This window comes from Oncorhynchus masou, chromosome 32 (genome assembly GCF_036934945.1).
Source record: "Oncorhynchus masou masou isolate Uvic2021 chromosome 32, UVic_Omas_1.1, whole genome shotgun sequence".
Lineage (NCBI taxonomy): Eukaryota > Metazoa > Chordata > Actinopteri > Salmoniformes > Salmonidae > Oncorhynchus > Oncorhynchus masou.
The window spans coordinates 32,912,749-32,931,905 of record NC_088243.1 but is presented as its reverse complement, the minus strand read 5'-3'; the positions used below and the strand labels follow the sequence as shown (position 1 = coordinate 32,931,905).

The window sequence follows — 19,157 nt, the reverse complement described above, 5'->3', positions numbered from 1 at the left end:
GAATGGGGGTTGCAAAGGCTAGCATGCAAGAAAATAGTGACAAGTTGTTTATGATTTCCTGGTAGATGAGGATGGTGTGTGTGTGGGGAGGGGGGGTATACAAATCACATCTTTGACATTTCTCTCCTTTGTAGAGTTGTAGGGACCCAGTCTGGTTTGGCTCTAAGGTGAGGGTTGTTTCTTTTGGATTGGCTGATCAGCCTGATGATATTGGCTGAAGATGATGTAAAGGAAAGAAACACTACAAAACATTAACGATTAGTTTAGATTATATGATGATGATGGTGCTTTGACATTTTGCTTCGTGGAGGGACAACTTTGGCAGGTATCTTTAGTGTTCCTAAATGGGCAACAACATTAATGTATAGATATTTCCTCTCCCTGTTGGGAGTATCCACAATCATGTGCCTGATGGGTAGGCGTTGACCAACAGTGCTACCGTTTCATGTCTTCATCAGAGAGACCACATTAAATAACTTTTCCCTCAGTACAATGAGAAGAGAGTGTGACAGGTTAGCCAAATGGCTGTTGTTGGAAATTATTCTCTTTGGAGATGAATTAGATGAGAGCGTGTATAAATTGGAAACCTGTTTCACAGCGATAACTCAATTGTTAATGACAATCTAATTCATGTGATTCACCCAAATAGATGCTTGGTATCCCTGGTATTAGGATAAATTAAACATCAAATAAAGTTTGCCTGCGAGGGATGACTTGTAGCATTTTTCTCAGGCCAAACTGAAAAGGCATTCTGTGTTCCACACACAATGGAATCCTTTATGCCCTCTGTAAACACTAGGTTTTTTTCTCTCCTAAAGATGTGTCAAGACTCTTGTGTTATTGCCAGAATGTTCCTGATTTAGAGAGTGCAGCTCCCTTGTGGCCAGATCATACAAGCAGAGGAGAGAGAAAAATACTCTGTCATGTAAGAAGACAGGAGGGAGAACAGTTGTCCTGAGGTGTGACTGATTACATTACTCCTGTCTGAGTACTTGCTAGTGATGCAGAAATGAATGCTTATAAAAGTAATGATATAAGAAAATCATTGTGTGATGAATCTTCTAGACACACAAGGATGACAAAGCAGACCTGCCTTTCCTCCTCTCCATCTGTTTGCGACAATTCTCAGTGCCATTGATATTGACATCGAAGGTGCGGTGAATGTGATCATACTTGCATTTCATAGAGACAGGAAGACTGTTGCTAAGGATGTACTCTATTCAAGTGTGGAATCTTTGTGTGGCATGACATGGGAATATCAGATTTAAACCTCAAGCCATGGGATTGTGGATTAATGTGGATTAATGTATTACTCCCCCATTTATTGATAAACTTTGAAAATCACAGTTGATGGTAAATTAATAAGTTAATTTTACACATACGCCAAGATCTTGTCATAATAATAGGCTTACTGAGTATCAGTATCAGTATCTGACTACAAGACAGTTTCACAAGCCATAATGACACTTTAGGTTAGCTCAGGTAACTCAGGAGAGAACATGTTCAAAAAAGCAGACATTTAGCGCAAGTCTGAGTTCTCTACTTGAACAAAGAGTTTTCAGCTCCGTTGCCAAAACCACCTTCACAAACACTGCTCTATGTGTGTGGCTGTGACTTCTGGATGATGTAAGTTTTTTACACTATGAAATCTGAGCCTGAGTAAATCATTAATTAAAACCACTGAACATGAGGTGGCCATGTTGCTCAACTGCTGAGGGGATGCAGGTAGGTGATATGACAAGCTAAGCTATGCAGTTGTTTTTGTACAGGGGGTCTAATTCAGACCTCACATCACTAACATAACAATTGTCCCGCAATCAATTACTTAAACTAGCTTGGCTTTAAAGGGGCAATCGGCAGTTGCTACATTAATTTTTTAAAACTTATAAATGAATAATATGTCCCCATTGATTCTTGACAGATATAACTTATAAATGCCTCATGAGCTTAGTTCAACTGTCATGCTCCATCAGAGCCCAAAATATAAGCTTGGTTAAAACTATAATTTTGATATCATGGATGGTCAGTCCTTACAGCTGTGTATTCATTTGAGGGTGATAGATTTCTCCAGCCCCATCCCTGTTTTTTACCGAAACGGAGGCGGGGAAAACACTTAGTTATTGTTTCTACTGCTGATTGCAGCTTTAACCACCAAAAGCAATTCCATCACTAAACTAGTTGTCAGTGTCACTCATCTTTAGAAAAACCATTCCACTGCTAAACTAGCTTTGTCAGTGTCACTCATTTCTTAGTGTTTGGGATTCACAAGTTCTGCAGCATTCTTCAGTGGTGAAACTATGACACTATGTGGTCAATGTTTGCAGTACCGCTGACTAATATAACAGCAGGAGCACATCAACACTATTCATACTGGAGGAAACCTTGATTTGTTTCTGCTATACTTTAAAATTATGTCATATTGCAGTATGCACACAACCAGTGCCGTTTCTAGGCATAAGTCGCTTAGGGCCCCCAACCCTAAGGAAGTCAGACAGGGTCTCAACCAATGATTTATATAAACACTAAATGACTTACAGGGGGCACTGTTTTGAAGCCACAGCACCTCCTTGGCACTGTCCCACCATTGTAAAAACCATTTAGGAAGCTATAGAAAAGCATTTATTAAGGCCTATATTTCTTTTTGACACATTTATTCTCTTAGACACCTTAATGCACATGTGTCAAACTCATTCCACGGAGCGCTGAGTTTCTGCAGGTTTTCGCTCCTCCCTTGTACTTGATTAATTAAGGTCACTAATTAGTAAAGAACTCCCCTCACCTGGTTCTTAATTGAAAGGAAAAAACAAAAACAAGGCAGTCCATGGAATGTTATGTTACCTAAACTTACAAATGAAAATATATAAAAATGTATACAAGTATAATTGTTTTAATTTACTAATATTACCATCTCTACTGAAACAAAAATACATGTACAGTAATTACATGAAACAATTAAATGAAATACCGTAGAATTCCATTGATTCCTGTGTGGAGGACTGCTTTTCTGAGTACCAGTATGGCACACCGGTGGCTTCAAAGCCTCTCATTGGCCAATACATAGCATCAGCAATCCATGGTTAAAATACACCATTGGTCTCACCTTACAGTTAGGACAGTAGAATACACAATGTGCAATTAAAACATTTGGTAGTGCATCAGCAGTGTCCTCGTTATTTCAAATCAAATTTATTTATCTAGCCCTTCGTACATCAGCTGATATCTCAAAGTGCTGTACAGAAACCCAGCCTAAAACCCCAAACAGCAAGCAATGCAGGTGTAGAAGCACGGTGGCTAGGAAAAACTCCCTAGAAAGGCCAAAACCTAGGAAGAAACCTAGAGAGGAACCAGGCTATGTGGGGTGGCCAGTTCTCTTCTGGCTGTGCCGGGTGGAGATTATAACAGAACATGGCCAAGATGTTCAAATGTTCATAAATGACCAGCATGGTCAAATAATAATAATCACAGACCGAACAGTTGAAACTGGAGCAGCAGCACAGCCAGGTGGACTGGGGACAGCAAGGAGTCATCATGCCAGGTAGTCCTGAGGCATGGTCCTAGGGCTCAGGTCCTCCGAGAGAGAGAACGAAAGAGAGAATTAGAGAGAGCACACTTAAATTCACACAGGACACTGGATAGGACAGGAGAAGTACTCCAGATATAACAAACTGACCCTAGCCCCCGACACATAAACTACTGCATCATAAATACTGGAGGCTGAGACAGGAGGGGTCAGGAGACACTGTGGCCCCATCCGATGATACCCCAGGACAGGGCCAAACAGGAAGTATATAACCCCACCCACTTTGCCAAAGCACAGCCCCCACACCACTAGAGGGATATCTTCAACCACCAACTTACCATCCTGCGACAAGGCCGAGTATATCCCACAAAGATTTCCGCCACGGCACAACCCAAGGGGGGGCGCCAACCCAGACAGGAAGATCACATCAGTGACTCAACCCACCCAAGTGACACACCCCTCCCAGGGACGGCATGAAAGAGCACCAGTAAGCCAGTGACACAGCCCCTGTAATAGGGTTAGAGGCAGAGAATCCCAGTGGAAAGAGGGGAACCGGCCAGGCAGAGACAGCAAGGGCGGTTCGTTGCTCCAGAGCCTTTCCGTTCACCTTCACACTCCTGGGCCAGACTACACTCAATCACATGACCCACTGAAGAGATGAGTCTTGAGTAAAGACTTAAATGTTGAGACCGAGTTTGCGTCTCTCACATGGGTAGGCAGACCATTCCATAAAAATGGAGCTCTATAGGAGAAAGCCATGCCTCTAGCTATTTGCTTAGAAATTCTAGGGACAATTAGGAGGCCTGCGTCTTGTGACCGTAGCGTACGTGTAGGTATGTACCGCATGACCAAATCAGAGAGATAGGTAGGAGCAAGCCCATGTAATGCTTTGTAGGTTAGCAGTAAAACCTTGAAATCAGCCCTTGCCTCGACAGGAAGCCAATGTAGGGAGGCTAGCACCGGGGAAATATGATCACATTTTTTGGTTCTAGTCAGGATTCTAGCAGCCGTATTTAGCACTAACTGAAGTTTATTTAGTGCTTTATCCAGATTATTTCAGTCAGTGACAGACTCAATTGCCCCATTCTATTGACTGCTAGGTTAGTATAGCCAGCTATCTTCATCCTGCGGTAATCATGGCCGAATTACAGACTGGGCACATGCCCAGGGGCCCTGACATCCAGGGGACCCTTTGTTTTTGTTATTTACTCCATATATGAACACGGCATGTGTAGAATTGAAGGAAATTCATTTTCAAGAGAAACTGAACGCACCAAATCTATTTCCATGTTACTCGTTATGAAAAACAAGATTCAGTCTTGAGAGTGTGGTTCGGTTGCAGTTACCGATGTTTGTCTCCCATGAGACACCATAGGAACAAAGCCAGTATCACTTCCTTAGAAGTCCGAATGAATCGAAGAACTCAACATCTGTAATTAGTTGACGTTTTTGCTGAGGTTTTTGCTGAAGTCATGCAATTTTACTGGAAAATGTTCACCATCCCATTGCAAAATGTGTAGTCGTGGCCAAAAGTTTTGAGAATGACAAATATTAATTTCCACAAAGTTTGCTGCTTCAGTGTCTAGATATTTTTGTCAGATGTTACTATGGAATACTGAAGTATAATTACAAGCATTTAAATGCCAAAGGCTTTTGACAATTACATGAAGTTGATTTGCAGTGTTCACCCTTCTTTTTCAAGACCTCTGCAATCCACCCTGGCATGATGTCAATTAACTTCTGGACCACATCCTAACTGATGGCAGCCCATTCTTGCATAATCAATGCTTGGAGTTTGTCAGAATTTGTTTTTTTGGTCTGTCCACTCACCTCTTGAGGAATGTCCACAAGTTCTCAATGGGATTAAAGTCGTGAGTATCCTGGCCATGGACCCAAAATATCGATGTTTTGTTCCGAGCTACTTAGCTTTCACTTTTGCCTTATGGCAAGGTGCTCCATCATGCTGGAAAAGGCATTGTTTGTCGCCAAACTGTTCCTGGATGGTTGGGAGAAGTTGCTCTCGGAGGATGTGTTGGAACCATTCTTTATTCATGGCTGTGTTCTTAGGAAAAATTGTGAGCCCACTCCCTTGGCTGTGAAGCAACCCCACACATGAACGGTCCCAGGCTGCTTTACTGTTGGCATGACACAGGACTGATGGTAGTGCTCACCTTGTCTTCTCCGGACAAGCTTTTTTTCCAGATGCCCCAAACAATCGGAAAGGGGATTCAGAGAAAATGACTTTACCCCAGGCCTCAGCAGTCCAATCCCTGTACCTTTTGCAGAATATCAGTCTGTCCCTGATGTTTTTCAGGAGAGAAGTGGCTTCTTTGTCTCCCTTCTTGACACCAGGCCATCCTCCAAGTCTTCACCTCACTGTGCATGCAGATGCACTCACACCTGCCTGCTGTCATTCCTGAGCAAGCTCTGTACTGGTGCTGCACCGATCCCGCAGCTGAATGAACTTTAGGAGACGGTCCTGGCGCTTCCTGGACTTTCTTGGGCGCCCTGAAGCCTTCTTCACAACAATGGAACTGCTCTCCTTTAAGTTCTTCTTGATCCGATAAATGGTTGACTTAGGTGCAATCTTAATGGCAGCAATATCCTTGCCTGTGAAGCCTTTTGTGCAAAGCAATGATGACGGTACGTGTTTCCTTGCAGGAAACCATGGTTGACAGAGGAAGAACAACGATTCCAAGCACCACCCTCCTTTTGAAGGTTCCAGTCTGTTATTCAAACCCAATCAGCATGACAGAGTGATCTCCAGCCTTGTCCTCGTCAACACTCACACCTGTTGACGAGAGTCACTGACATGTCAGCTGGTCCTTTTGTGGCAGGGCTGAAATGCAGTGGAAATGTTTTTAGGGGATTCAGTTCATTTGCATGGCATAGAGGGACTTTGCAATTAATTGCAATTCATCTGATCACTCTTCATAACATTCTGGAGTATATTCAAATTGCCATTATACAAACTGACAGCAGACTGAAAATTAATATTTGTGTCATTCTTAAAACATTTGGCCACGACTGTAGAACTGCAGGGAATTATCTTTAAAACTGCCAAGTTCTCACCACCCCACAGCAAAATTAGTTGAATCGCATGAAATTGCATTTAAACTGCAAAATGTTCTCTGCCCCATGGGAAAATGTGTAGAATTGCAGAAAATGTGCTTCAAAGCTGCAAATTTCTCTCCACCGCCAAGGGGATCACTAAAATGTTTTACCTGTGGGACCAATGTCAAACATTAAGTAATTCCCGTATTGGTAATGACTGAGAAGACACAGTAAAGACAATGAACAAGGAATTTAATTTCAAGTGTCTTTATTGAATCACTAACCAGCATTAGACACCAAAAAAGTAACCCCATCTGAAATATTCTGTTATTCCCACTTAACTCAAATCTGAAAGAAAACATCTACCATAAGATCAGATCACCAAAACCTCCCCTGTAGAAATTATACAGTATTTACATTGTCCATGTACTCTTGACACATTAGCGTGATGTGGCAAGTTAGTGTTTGAGCAAAATGCGAGAAAAGGAGGATTGGACCGTTTTTCTGACTGGGACCCAGTGACCAAAGGGGTTCCTGCTCGCTGTGTAGTTCTCCACTCTGTGTGCTACCTTTGATGTGGTGGAAGCAACAATGGATGTGGGCTTGGCCACTGAATTCTGTGTGAACAAATGAAAGAGAAACACAGAATCGAATAGAATTTAAGTGTGGCGCCCAAATAATTCAAGGAAAATTCTAGGCATGGTCAAATACATGTTTTCTGCTAAACTAAATACTTGCATCACTTACATGAATACTGAATGAGATCATCTTTTTCTTGGGAGACATATTAGGGCTTGGTGCATCCTCAGGCTCTATGTCACTGTTCTGCTGCAAAGAGAAAACAGTTGAGTAAAAATCAGATCAGCTGATTTCAGGTCTCCCCATCAACACAAATACATTCTCCTAGATGAGCAATAGCTCACTTGTCTATAGTTTCAACAAACTGCAGTTCCCATGCACCCGTGCTTCATTGAAGTCAAAGCTAGGCATCTGTTCATTATGTGATTTTTTTTTTTTTACAGGGGTAGCTTTAAGAACAAACAAAACACTATAGAAAGAAAAATCCTTTGAGTGGCATGATGGTGCAGTTTTCCAAACCCCATCAAGAACACCACTTGTGTATTACCAACTTATCTTTGGCATACGGACGGAGGGAGTTGGCCATCTGTTTAAAGTTCTCTTGTCAGGAATAGTCACAATAACGCAGTCCAAACGCCTGCGCTTCTTCAGAGAGTAGGAGGGAGACTCTGCTAAATAACAATTTTCCCATTTCAACTGTAAGTAAACACACATATTCAGAGTTCTAAAAATGTATTTCTATCAATGTGGAGTATTGTCAGTATGTTTTAATTGCATCTATCCATCTGTGTGAGAAAATAGCATAGGTGAGGAATTGGGACATTACAAACTGAATTGGTAAGCCATGAAGTCAGTGAGATAATTTAAGTGTACCATTGCTGGACAAAACAATCCATTCCTGCTACTGGACTTGCATTGGCACTGTGAGCATGATAAGATTAATCAGATAACCTTTTCACGCAAACGCAATGACATCACCCAAGTCACATGACTGCCCTCTTATTCTCCTAATCCGAGGGGCCGTGGAGAGAAGACAACTCATGAGATCTACAAAAACAGGAATAAATACAAACAGAGCAAGTGTGTTCTCTGACAGGTGCAAGGTTAACAGACAAGCAGTTTCACAGAAGACAGAATCAGAAGTCCTGAAGTTCAGACTACATGGTAGGGAAAGATCTCCAGACTGTGTTTTAAAATGGCCTAGGTGGTGCGGTTATGACGTCAACAACTGAACTTTGAGCAATTTCAATTGCTAGGCTTCTTCTGTGTGTGTCATGTTCATAGACGGTATGTTCAACATGATCAAATCTCCCTGAACACCCACCTGTGATAGACTCTTTTGAGGGAGTGGCTCTGGTCTCACCCGTTCCTCTGGTTCTGGTGTGGCTAGTCCGGTTTTCAGTTGCTGCTCCTCCAGGATGGGAGTCACACTCCCAGGAAGGTCCAGTTGCTCCATCCCCAGTGCCTGGGTGGCATTCGTAGTCCTGAGTCCCCCCTTTTCTGAGGAAAGAAAACAGGACATATTTACATCAACACAAAGAGGTCTACTGCTGATTATAATTCTATTAACTTCTAGCAAAAAAAAATACAAATAAAAAATATATATATATATATATATATAAAACACACTGCTCAAAAAAATAAAGGGAACACTTAAACAACACAATGTAACTCCAAGTCAATCACACTTCTGTGAAATCAAACTGTCCACTTAGGAAGCAACACTGATTGACAATACATTTCACATGCTGTTGTGCAAATGGAATAGACAACAGGTGGAAATTATAGGCATTTAGCAAGACACCCCCAATAAAGGAGTGGTTCTGCAGGTGGGGACCACAGACCACTTCTCAGTTCCTATGCTTCCTGGCTGATGTTTTGGTCACTTTTGAATGCTGGCGGTGCTTTCACTCTAGTGGTAGCATGAGCCAGAGTCTACAACCCACACAACTGGCTCAGGTAGTGCAGCTCATCCAGGATGGCACATCAATGCGAGATGTGACAAGAAGGTTTGCTGTGTCTGTCAGCGTAGTGTCCAGAGCATGGAGGCGCTACCAGGAGACAGGCCAGTACATCAGGAGACGTGGAGGAGGCCGTAGGAGGGCAACAACCCAGCAGCAGGACCGCTACCTCCACCTTTGTGCAAGGAGGAGCAGGAGGAGCACTGCCAGAGCCCTGCAAAAATGACCTCCAGCAGGCCACAAATGTGTCTGCTCAAATGGTCAGAAACAGACTCCATGAGGGTGGTATGAGGGCCCTTACAGCCCAACACCATGCAGGACGTTTGGCATTTGCCAGAGAACACCAAGATTGGCAAATTCGTCACTGGTGCCCTGTGCTTTTCACAGATGAAAGCAGGTAAACACTGAGCACATGTGACAGACGTGACAGTCTGGAGACGCCGTGGAGAACGTTTTGCTGCCGGCAACATCCTCCAGCATGACCGGTTTGGTGGTGGGTCAGTCATGGTGTGGGGTGGCATTTCTTTGGGGGGCCTCCATGTGCTCACCAGAGGTAGCCTGACTGCCATTAGGTACCGAGATGAGATCCTCAGACCCCTTGGGAGACCATATGCTGGTGTGGTTGGCCCTGGGTTCCTCCTAATGCAAGACAATGCTCGACCTCATGTGGCTGGAGTGTGTCAGCAGTTCCTGCAAGAGGAAGGCATTGATGCTATGGACTGGCCCACCCGTTCCCCAGACCTGAATCCAATTCAGCACATCTGGGACATCATGTCTCGCTCCATCCACCACGTTGCACCACAGACTGTCCAGGAGTTGGCGGATGCTTTAGTCCAGGTCTGGGAGGAGATCCCTCAGGAGACCATCCGCCACCTCATCAGGAGCATGCCCAGGCGTTGTAGGGAGGTCATACAGGCACGTGGAGGCCACACACACTACTGAACCTCATTTTGACTTGTTTTAAGGACATTACATCAAAGTTGGATCAGCCTCTAGTGTGGTTTTCCACTTTAATTTTGAGTGCGACTCCAAATCCAGACCTCCATGGGTTGATAAATTTGATTTCCATTGATAATTTGTGTGTGATTTTGTTGTCAGCACATTCAACTATGTAAAGAAAAAAGTATTTAATAAGAATATTTCATTCATTCAGATCTAGGATGTGTTATTTTAGTGTTCCCTTTATTTTTTTGAGCAGTGTATAAACATAAGCCTTACTCTCTATACGGAGGCTGACAAATGAGCGTCCTGAAGATGTGGAGCGGCTCGTGTTGGTCTTGTGGCTTCTGTTGGGTGATCCAGAAAACCTGCACTTGTACCTGCCCACAAACCCCCTATGAACCCTGCTCCAGCTGGCTGACCTGGAGCGGGAACTGTGGCGGTTTGGCCTGTCTGGGGAAGAGGAAGGGCTGTAGGAGCGTGAGTGAGCCCTGTAACTGCGTGATGGTGAGCGGTGGCGCCTATGTCCACGGGCCTGTTGATGTTGACGGCAGCAGCGTGAGCTGGAGGAGGCTCTGTGGCAGCGCGGGTGTGACCGGGACCTGGGACGGGTCCGAGGGCTGCTGTTGGAGGAGTGGGATGATCTGGAGGACGAAGAACTGGTGGAGGACCTGTGACGTCCCCTACGAGCATTATTTCGCCTAAGTTGTCGTCTAGAGCCAGAGGACTGGCTACTGGTATGACTACTTCTAGATGGGTAACGAGAACAGGAAGAGCTGGATTGGGCATCCTGATCAAAGATCAAATTTAGCCCTTCACTCAGAGGGGCCTGGGACATTTGAACATGTGAATCCTTCCTGTCGGTCTTCTTGGTGTGCATCTATAATAAAAACATAAAATAAAAGCAAATGACTATCAAATTCATGTTATTGGAAGAAGTTAGCCTATTAAACAAGTGTGTACAATTGTTAGATATCTAACGTTAATTACCATAAACATGCGTCTTGTGTAACTTCTCATCAATGTTTTTAAATAGGGTCTGCCTGAAATTGCATAACAATGATTTGATACCTCCGACAAAATTGAGTAACTATACTGACAACTGTTGGGAGTAGGATTAGTTAGAACAACTGGAAAATTCCATATTGGAAGAACTAACGTTAGCTATAGATACTGTAATTTACAACTGTAGCTGTTGTCTTGCTAGTAGTTAGCTATACGTTGTTGTAAACTTCCTATTATGTCAATTTCTGAATGTGGTTGGACAGGATATAACGTTTTATCAAATAATTACCTGTATGGTCTTTACAGTATTTCATAGTCTAATTATAGCTTACCCGCATGCGACTTACCGTAATGCGAATTTCTGTTGAATTCAGTACACTCGGCGCTAGGAATCCTATTCTGCTCTTAAACTAGATTATGTAATGAAATTCAATCAATTTCGACATAACATTTAAATGTTTCAATGCAATTTTCGTAGAGAAACCTAGCAAATGGTTAAATATAGAATTAAATGAAGATGAAAACGTCGAGTTTTAAACGAGCTAGCTAAGTATCAACGGCTGAAATAAATCTGTCTGTTGCTTGACCAAACAACTAGCCACACAAAATCTCTACGTCATCGAGTGTCGCTGTGGAAAATTCCACCCAGTTTAAAAAGTTCCGCTTGTTCACGAGGCACTGCGGGTACTGCGCATAGTCTACGCTCTTTCCACAGGACGGCGAAGTGAGCTGAACAGGTGATTTTGTAAACCTTCAATACACTGGAGTTGCAGTAAAACATTATTTTGACTATGTTTACTGGCAAGCAAACCATATGGCAGTATAGATCAGTAGACTGTATAAAACATATGGAGCATACTAAACACAACGAGAAAATAATGTATCGCGAGAAAACAGCATACTATGTACCATTTTGATGTATTTATTTTTATTCAACCTTTATTTAGCCTCAGCATAAGCAGGGCAGCAGGTAGCCTAGAGGTTAGAAAGGTTGCTAGATGAAATCCCCGAGATGACAAGTTAAAAATCTGAACAAGGAAGTTAGCCTAGGAACAGTGGGTTGTCTTTGTAAATAAGAATTTGTTCTTAACGGATTTGCCTAGTTAAATAAAAAATGTGTGTTTACATACTAGTCGGAACTAGGACATTCGGAAATGTCCGACTTGCTAAATGTCCGGTTGTAGTTATACACGTGTCGCGTTAAACCAGTTAACAAGTCGGACATTTGAGTACTGTAGTTCCGACTAGCACTCAAACGCAGTTTACACATGGAGGGTTAGTTGGGATTTTCCTTTATTCTTTTGTAATGGAAATTCTAGAGCTGGGGCCTGTTGCACAAAAGTAGAATTAAGACATCCGGGATAAATGACTCAGCTGAGCTCAATGAAGCCAAAACATGTGCGTCCAGGCTTAATTGGTTGCACAAAGACCAAGCCAGGATGAGCAGACACGGATTCATTAAGCCAGGTGAAACCAATCCTGGATAGGTGCGCGCTCACGGCTCACTCAAATAGACCCCGCCACAGATTAACTGATTTACCATGGCAACTAGAGCCGCGTACTTTTCCCCGTCGGAAGCACAAATCCTCATGGAGGCATACGAGGAGGTAAAAGATATAATTAAGAAGAAAGGCAACACCGCCACAGTGATAAAGCAAAGAGAAAAAGCGTGGCAAAGTATTGCAGACCGCCTGAATGCGTAAGTAGTGCACAATTACACACTCACCGCTCCGCTGAAACATCACAATTACAATTCAAATATTTAATTCACATCTACAAAAATGCAGTTGTACTGTAATTATGAAACGGTTAAATTTTTAATTGAAATGCACTGCAGATATGAGTGAAATTGTGTAAAGTAACTCCATCACACTGTATAAAGCTATGATATATTTTTACTGAAAACAAGACAAAAATACCAAGTAATTTTTTGCAGTGTGACTCCATGTGTGTGTGTGTGTGTGTGTGTGTGTGTGTGTGTGTGTGGATTAAACATGAACGGGCCAAAACGGACATGGCAGCAGGTCAAAATCAAATACAAGAACATTCTGCAGAATGGTATGGTCCCTGACTAATATTTAACAAAGCACAAGCATATATTGTACCCAGAAGGTGCCTGCTCACACATTGTCTGTACTGTTTTAGCAGTGAAAAAGAATACCCACAGACAAGGCACGGGTGGTGGGTCACCAAAGGCTGACCTTACCCCAGCAGAGGACATGGCCTTGGAGCTAAATAAAGGCAGGCCCGTCTAAGAGGGGATCCCTGGGGGAAAGAGACGAGCATAGGTTCCTCCCAAGATGCCACCCGCTTCATTCAAGGTATGTCCTTCCATCTCTACATGGGATACAACCACATTCATATTGAATCAATTTGGACTGTCTGACTTTGGTTTACCTATTGCCTTGCAGTGTCTGGCAGCACTGTGTTCCTGTTAGAGCCACCAGCACAAGCACCAGACGATGCTGATCCAGTGAGTACTCCATCAAAGGCACACTGTAGGCCTGGCATGTCTTGTCTACTAGCTTCAATATGAATCCGATTAAATGTGATAGGGTGAAGGCCCCAGTGCAGCAGCAACAGCACATGATGGAGACGATGATGAGGAGGAGACCATCTCTCTGGATTCCAGAAGGCATGAGGTATCATGTTAAGACTGTGAAAGTACTATTTACTCTACAATGGTGAGGAGTCCTCATCAAAATCAAAAAATCTAATTTATTTTACAGGACCCAGATGCTATACAGTGGGAAAACCAGCCTGGCAACATAGTGCGTATTAATAAAAGGACACCACATCCTGCCAAATTCCAGCTGCGCTAATTGTATTGTGTTCACAGAGCTCACAAGCTATCAGAAAGTTGTATGGCAACCACCTCCGGTGCCAAATAGAACTGGCAGACATAGACATTCAGTACAAGAAGAAAAAGATGGAAAATCTTGCACTGGAGTCCGAAATAAAAAAGAGGACAATTAGGAAACTGGACCTTGAAATAAAAAAACTTGAGAGGGAGGTGAGATGCCTTCAATGTACACTGTATGCTAACTGTAACACAAATGTATTAATCATTATTTTTCTTTCCTCCCCCAGCTCCAAGAAGATGACACAGCTCAAAATAAAAATTAGGTATATTCTCGTAAAGTCAAGTGAGCCATGACATATGAGCTCTTATTGTGAGCACACAGGACGGTGGCATCTTTCTAAGGTTTTTTTTATCTTCCCAGCAATCAGTACAACCAAGTCATCGTTATAAGGCATCGCCCTCTTTTGCCCACCCCCCAGCACCAGGTGTGGCCACTAGCCTATATGAAGGCCCAAAATTGTGTGTTCCTTTCTGCTCTGACAATGGCATGCCCATTCGTGCGAGATGTGGTGGATGAAGAAGCACTTGTGCTGAGGAGAGCCTTCAGGCGAGAAAGGGTCTTCAGGGACCGGTTGGACCCACTGGCCTTCCCTGATGACCATCTATATGAAAGATACAGGTTTTCTGCAGATGGCATCAGGTATCTATGCAGACTACTGGGTCCCAGGATTAAGCACCGCACTGCACGGAGCCATGCACTGAGTGTGGAGCAAATGGTTTGTGTGGCCTTGCGCTTTTTTGCTAGTGGAGCCTTCCTGTACTCAGTGGGGGATGCAGAACAGCTGAACAAGGCCACAATTTGCCGCACAATAAGGAGTGTGTCTGGCTATCAAAGCATTAGCAGATGTCTTCATCTCCTTCCCTGGCCACAGAAGACTCTGTGACATCAAAGAGGAGTTCTATAGGATTGCAGGTAAGAGGATCTACAAATTACAGGACAACTGTTAACACATAGTAGGATACTCATTACTTTGTGTGACAGGTTTCCCCAATGTCATTGGTGCAGTGGACTGCACACACATAAGGATAAAAGCCCCTCAGGTGCCCATGAGGCCGATTTTGTGAATAGGAAATCCTTTCACAGCATTAATGTTCAGGTGAACATAACTTTTTGTCCATATTGTCCATTATTGTCCATTGACGAACACTCTGCATTGCCAGTGATGTGCATTGATTGGTGTAATATTCCTCATCTTATGATTTCAGATGGTCTGCAATGCTGACTGTGTGATCAGCAATGTTGTGGCAAAATGGCCTGGCTCAGTCCATGACTCCAGAATCTTTCGGGCCTCTGAAATCTATCACAAGGTAAGCCACACAACCCCTATTTATAACCATCATGGCTGTGTCAAGAATATCACTGTGTTTATGAGGTAGTAATGATGAGATTTTGTGTTGACAGGTGAATTCTCTGGTGTGTTGCTGGGAGACAGGGGTATGGCTGCCAGCCTTTTCTCCTGACACCTTTCACAGACCCCAGGAAGCACAGCAGGCCTACAACCATGCCCATGCCAGGACCAGGGCCAGAGTTGAAATGACCTTTGGCCTCCTGAAGGCACGCTTTCACTGCCTTCACAAATTAAGGGTCAGCCCTGTTAGGGCATGTGATATTACTGTGGCTTGTGCTGTCCTCCACAATGTGGCCTGCCTGAGGAAGGAGAGGGCCCCCAGAGTGCCACCAGCCATGGACTGGGACAATCCGGCAATCTTCCCTGATGACGACAGTGGTCGGCTGCTGAGGGACCAATATGTGTTGAATTATTTTAGTTAGTATGTGTGCTTTCAATTTTGGTTAAATATGTCCTGCGGTGGCAGAGGAATTTGGGTTTTTTTGGGTTCGTTTTTTGACGAATTTGGCCTCTTATGATGTTTGTGCGGTATACTGTGTGTAATACAAGGCTGCAGGGAGGCTACTGCATCCATTCATTTGTCTGTTCAGTTGATGTGTATGGATTTGTCCTGCATTTATTTTAGTGTGCAGACATGCAGGGTGTGTTATATACAGACCTTTGAATGTGTATGTATCATTTTGTATAATATGCTTGGATTCTGTGCTTTCCATCTTGTAGAGTCACTGTGACTTCAGTTTCGAAAGGAGCTGATGGTTTACCTGCTTTGTTTTGTCCTTATTCAATAAAGGAACATAATGTTACACATTGTGTTTTTATATTCATATGGAATGTGTATTTGTTTATATGACAGAGTACTAAGGCCACACTGAAGAAAAAGGATAAAGTCATACATTTATGAGGCTGGTTCTTTCTGCAGAAAAGCTACATATTGTTTTTACAGTTTTGATACTTATGACAATGTGATACTTAATATTCTGGCACATCAGCATGTCTTTGTTTATGAAACCATACTGAAGTACAATTTCACGAAATGCCCCACATCTGTCATTTTAACAACTGTCCTCCTTTAAAACAACTGGTTACAATATTATGACTTGTGTTTTTTCCCCTCTGTGGCCCTAATATTCTATCATTTTATATATAGCCTTATAGTCTATGGGAAACTGTAAATTATCTAATGATAGCAACATCATCTAAAAATCATTTTTTATCCAAAATCATTGAAATTAATGATCACAAACGTTTAAATAATAACAGTGGGTCTAGTTATATGTGATAACAATGTATAGTGAGCAGTGAAATAACTATTGGTTTCCATTTGTGGTGACTGCTGACTGACATTAGGGATGAGATTAAATAGATCCTGGAATTTAGCCTGGTCTGGAGCAGGCTAGCTCCACAGAATAAATCTCCATGGTAATTTATACCATAACATATCCTCCTGCCCCCTATCCATCTTTAGTGCAACCGGATTACGGATCAATTGAGCCAGGATCACCAAGATATCCTGGCTTAATCCCTTATCCTAGTTTTGTGCAACAGGCCCCTGGTGCTATCAAGCTTCGGATATGTCATATTTACATAATTTTATAGCTGGATCATGTTGAGTTCTCAGTAATAAAGTTGGAGCTGCCAGAAAGAAATACGATGTGACGGCAAGTAAATAATGTAACTGTCAAATGGAGCAAAAATTAAATAACTGCACTGCCATATACGTATTGTAATGAGTTTACGAAATGTCGGTTTATTAAACCAACTTTACACAGGCTACTGTTTGGCCGTAGCCCACGCCAAAATAAATGAAAGATAACCCACAAGCCAATCGTGATCTTCTCTTGTGAAGCCCAGAGGTAAGAGAGAGAACAAAGGCTAAACCTGGTCTTAACTTCCAATGCTCCATCCCCCTACCCAACCCCCCTCCACGCCACTCTGCCAAGCAGCAGGATGCCTGGCATCAGAACATTCCAGGCATTCCCGTGATTGGCAGATAGCAGGTTGATTGGCATGTCGGACCCTGCGAACACTGGGTACTGGTAAGTACAACACAACCACCTACTAGCCTAACACATAACTCACAGCTGTCTGTGCGGGTCGCTACACATCCCCCCCCACCACAAAGTCCCTCGTCCCCGAGGGAACAAACTAGGTCTCTGAAGCGACCCGGAGGTGTCCTTTGCCTGCGTGGCCGTGATGGTCGCAGAGTGCCCCTCTGGGAACCAGGGGATGAAGGCAGGGATATGGGGGGACAAGGAAGCGGGAACGGGTAATACAGTCCGTGGCTCTGGGGAACCACGAGGTGACACAGGGGGAGTGGGCTGTCTGTAGCCTTGTCTGCGGCACCTGGGGGTGGGTGCCTGGAGAATGTTATCCCCAGAGAGTGGAATTGTGGCGGTTCCTGGGGTTTGGGGAGAAGATGCCCCTCTGTATGGGGCTAACCTGTCCCGGTGCAGTGTCACCTTTCTCCCCCTGGGAGGAAGCTGCACCCGGTAAACAACCTCCCCTACCCTCTCCAGGACACTGCAGGCTCCCACCCAGTGACTGTCCAACTTGTGGCATCTGCCTTTTTTCCTTAGGGGGCTGTAGACCCAGACCAGCTCCCCAGCCACAAAGTGCCTTTCCCGGGTGTGCATGTCATAGTTCCTCTTCTGCCGCACCTGCATTCACCAGCTGCTCTCTGGCGAAGGAGTCGGCTGTCTCCGGGCGGTCCTGGAGTCTCCGGCCCCGGGGGAACATGAGGTCTATCCAGGGGCCGACCAAACGCCATCTTCGCAGGGGAGCGGATCTCTCTTCCCAGCATGAGGAGGTCAGGCATGCAGGAGGTGGAGTCTTGGACAGCGGAGCGGCATGCCATGAGGACCATAGGCAGGTGCTTGTCCCAGTCACGCTGGTGTTTGGACGAGACGACGGCCAGCTGCTGTCCAAGCGCTTTGTTGAAGCGCTCCACAAGGCCATCACTTTGAGGATGGAGAGGAGTAGTGCGGGTCTTGTGAATACCCAGCCTCTCACACATGGTGGCGAACACACAGGACTCAAAGTTTCTGACTTGGTCGCTGTGGATGGACTCTGCAGCTCCAAACCTGCTGAACATCCCCGCTGTCAGGGTGTCGACGATGGTCTCTGCCTCCTGGTCAGGCAGAGCATAGGCCTCAGGCCATTTTGTGAAATAGTCCATGGCCGTGAGCACCCAGCGGTTTCCACTGTCTGTGGTGGGGAACGGCCCAACTACATCCACTCCCACCCTCTCTATGGGAGCCCCCACTGGGAACTGTTGGAGCTGAGCATGAGAGTGGCCTGGGGGGCCCTTTCTCGTTGTGCAGTTGTCACAGCGGCGACAAAAGTCCTCCACATCCCTCTTGGGCTGCCCCCAGTAAAAGCCCTGACGGTGGCGGCGGAGGATTTTTTGTGACCCCAAAGTGTCCAGTCCCCACCCCCCCATGAGTAGTCTGGAGCACAGCCTCCCGCAATGCTTTTGGGACCACCACCTGCCACCTCTCCTCTCCTGTAGCTGACTCCTTCCATGCCCGCTGTAGCACGCCATCAGCCAGCCGCAGTCTCTCAAACTTTGACCACAACCCTTTAGTCGCGAGTGAGTGCGCTGTCACCTCTACCCACTGTAGTACTGGCTGTAGGTCTGTGTCCCGTCCCTGCTGCTGCCCCCATTCAGCCACGTCGACAGTCTGCAGCTCACAGCAGACAGGCCCGCTTGCCCGACACACTGTGACACAGACCCCCTCTGCACACAGCTCTCTCTCCCGTCCCTCTCTCCGCTCAGTGGCGGCAGCCATCTGCAGCACAGGGCCGACGGGACATGGCGTTGGAGTGGAGTGCCCCTGCCCTGTGCACCACTGCGAAGTCATACGGCTGAAGCTTCTCCAACCAGCGTG

General features: G+C 44.6%; 1 protein-coding gene and 1 pseudogene across 7 annotated transcripts; one reads left to right on the top strand and one right to left on the bottom strand.

Moving 5' to 3' along the window:
• Positions 1–6,825: 6,825 nt before the first annotated feature.
• rsrp1 (arginine/serine-rich protein 1) lies at positions 6,826–11,646 on the bottom strand. Of its 7 annotated transcripts, XR_010453222.1 has the most exons (7): positions 11,406–11,646; positions 10,333–10,933; positions 8,478–8,653; positions 8,027–8,074; positions 7,701–7,849; positions 7,322–7,402; positions 7,060–7,191 (listed from the first exon to the last, which is right to left on the bottom strand). XR_010453222.1 is itself a non-coding variant. In XM_064953951.1 (5 exons), exons 2-5 carry the CDS (start codon positions 10,931–10,933, stop codon positions 7,033–7,035), a joined length of 1,017 nt encoding a protein of 338 aa, XP_064810023.1. In that variant the 5' UTR covers positions 11,406–11,635; the 3' UTR covers positions 6,826–7,032. The 7 variants fall into 7 exon arrangements, 3 of the variants coding, with proteins under 3 accessions (XP_064810023.1, XP_064810024.1, XP_064810025.1); XM_064953951.1 differs by lacking the exons at positions 7,701–7,849; positions 8,027–8,074 and having other exon boundaries at positions 6,826–7,191; positions 11,406–11,635; XM_064953952.1 differs by lacking the exon at positions 7,060–7,191 and having other exon boundaries at positions 7,360–7,824; positions 11,406–11,644.
• Positions 11,647–11,758: 112 nt separating this feature from the next.
• On the top strand, positions 11,759–16,094 carry LOC135525966 (putative nuclease HARBI1; annotated as a pseudogene).
• Positions 16,095–19,157: the final 3,063 nt, after the last annotated feature.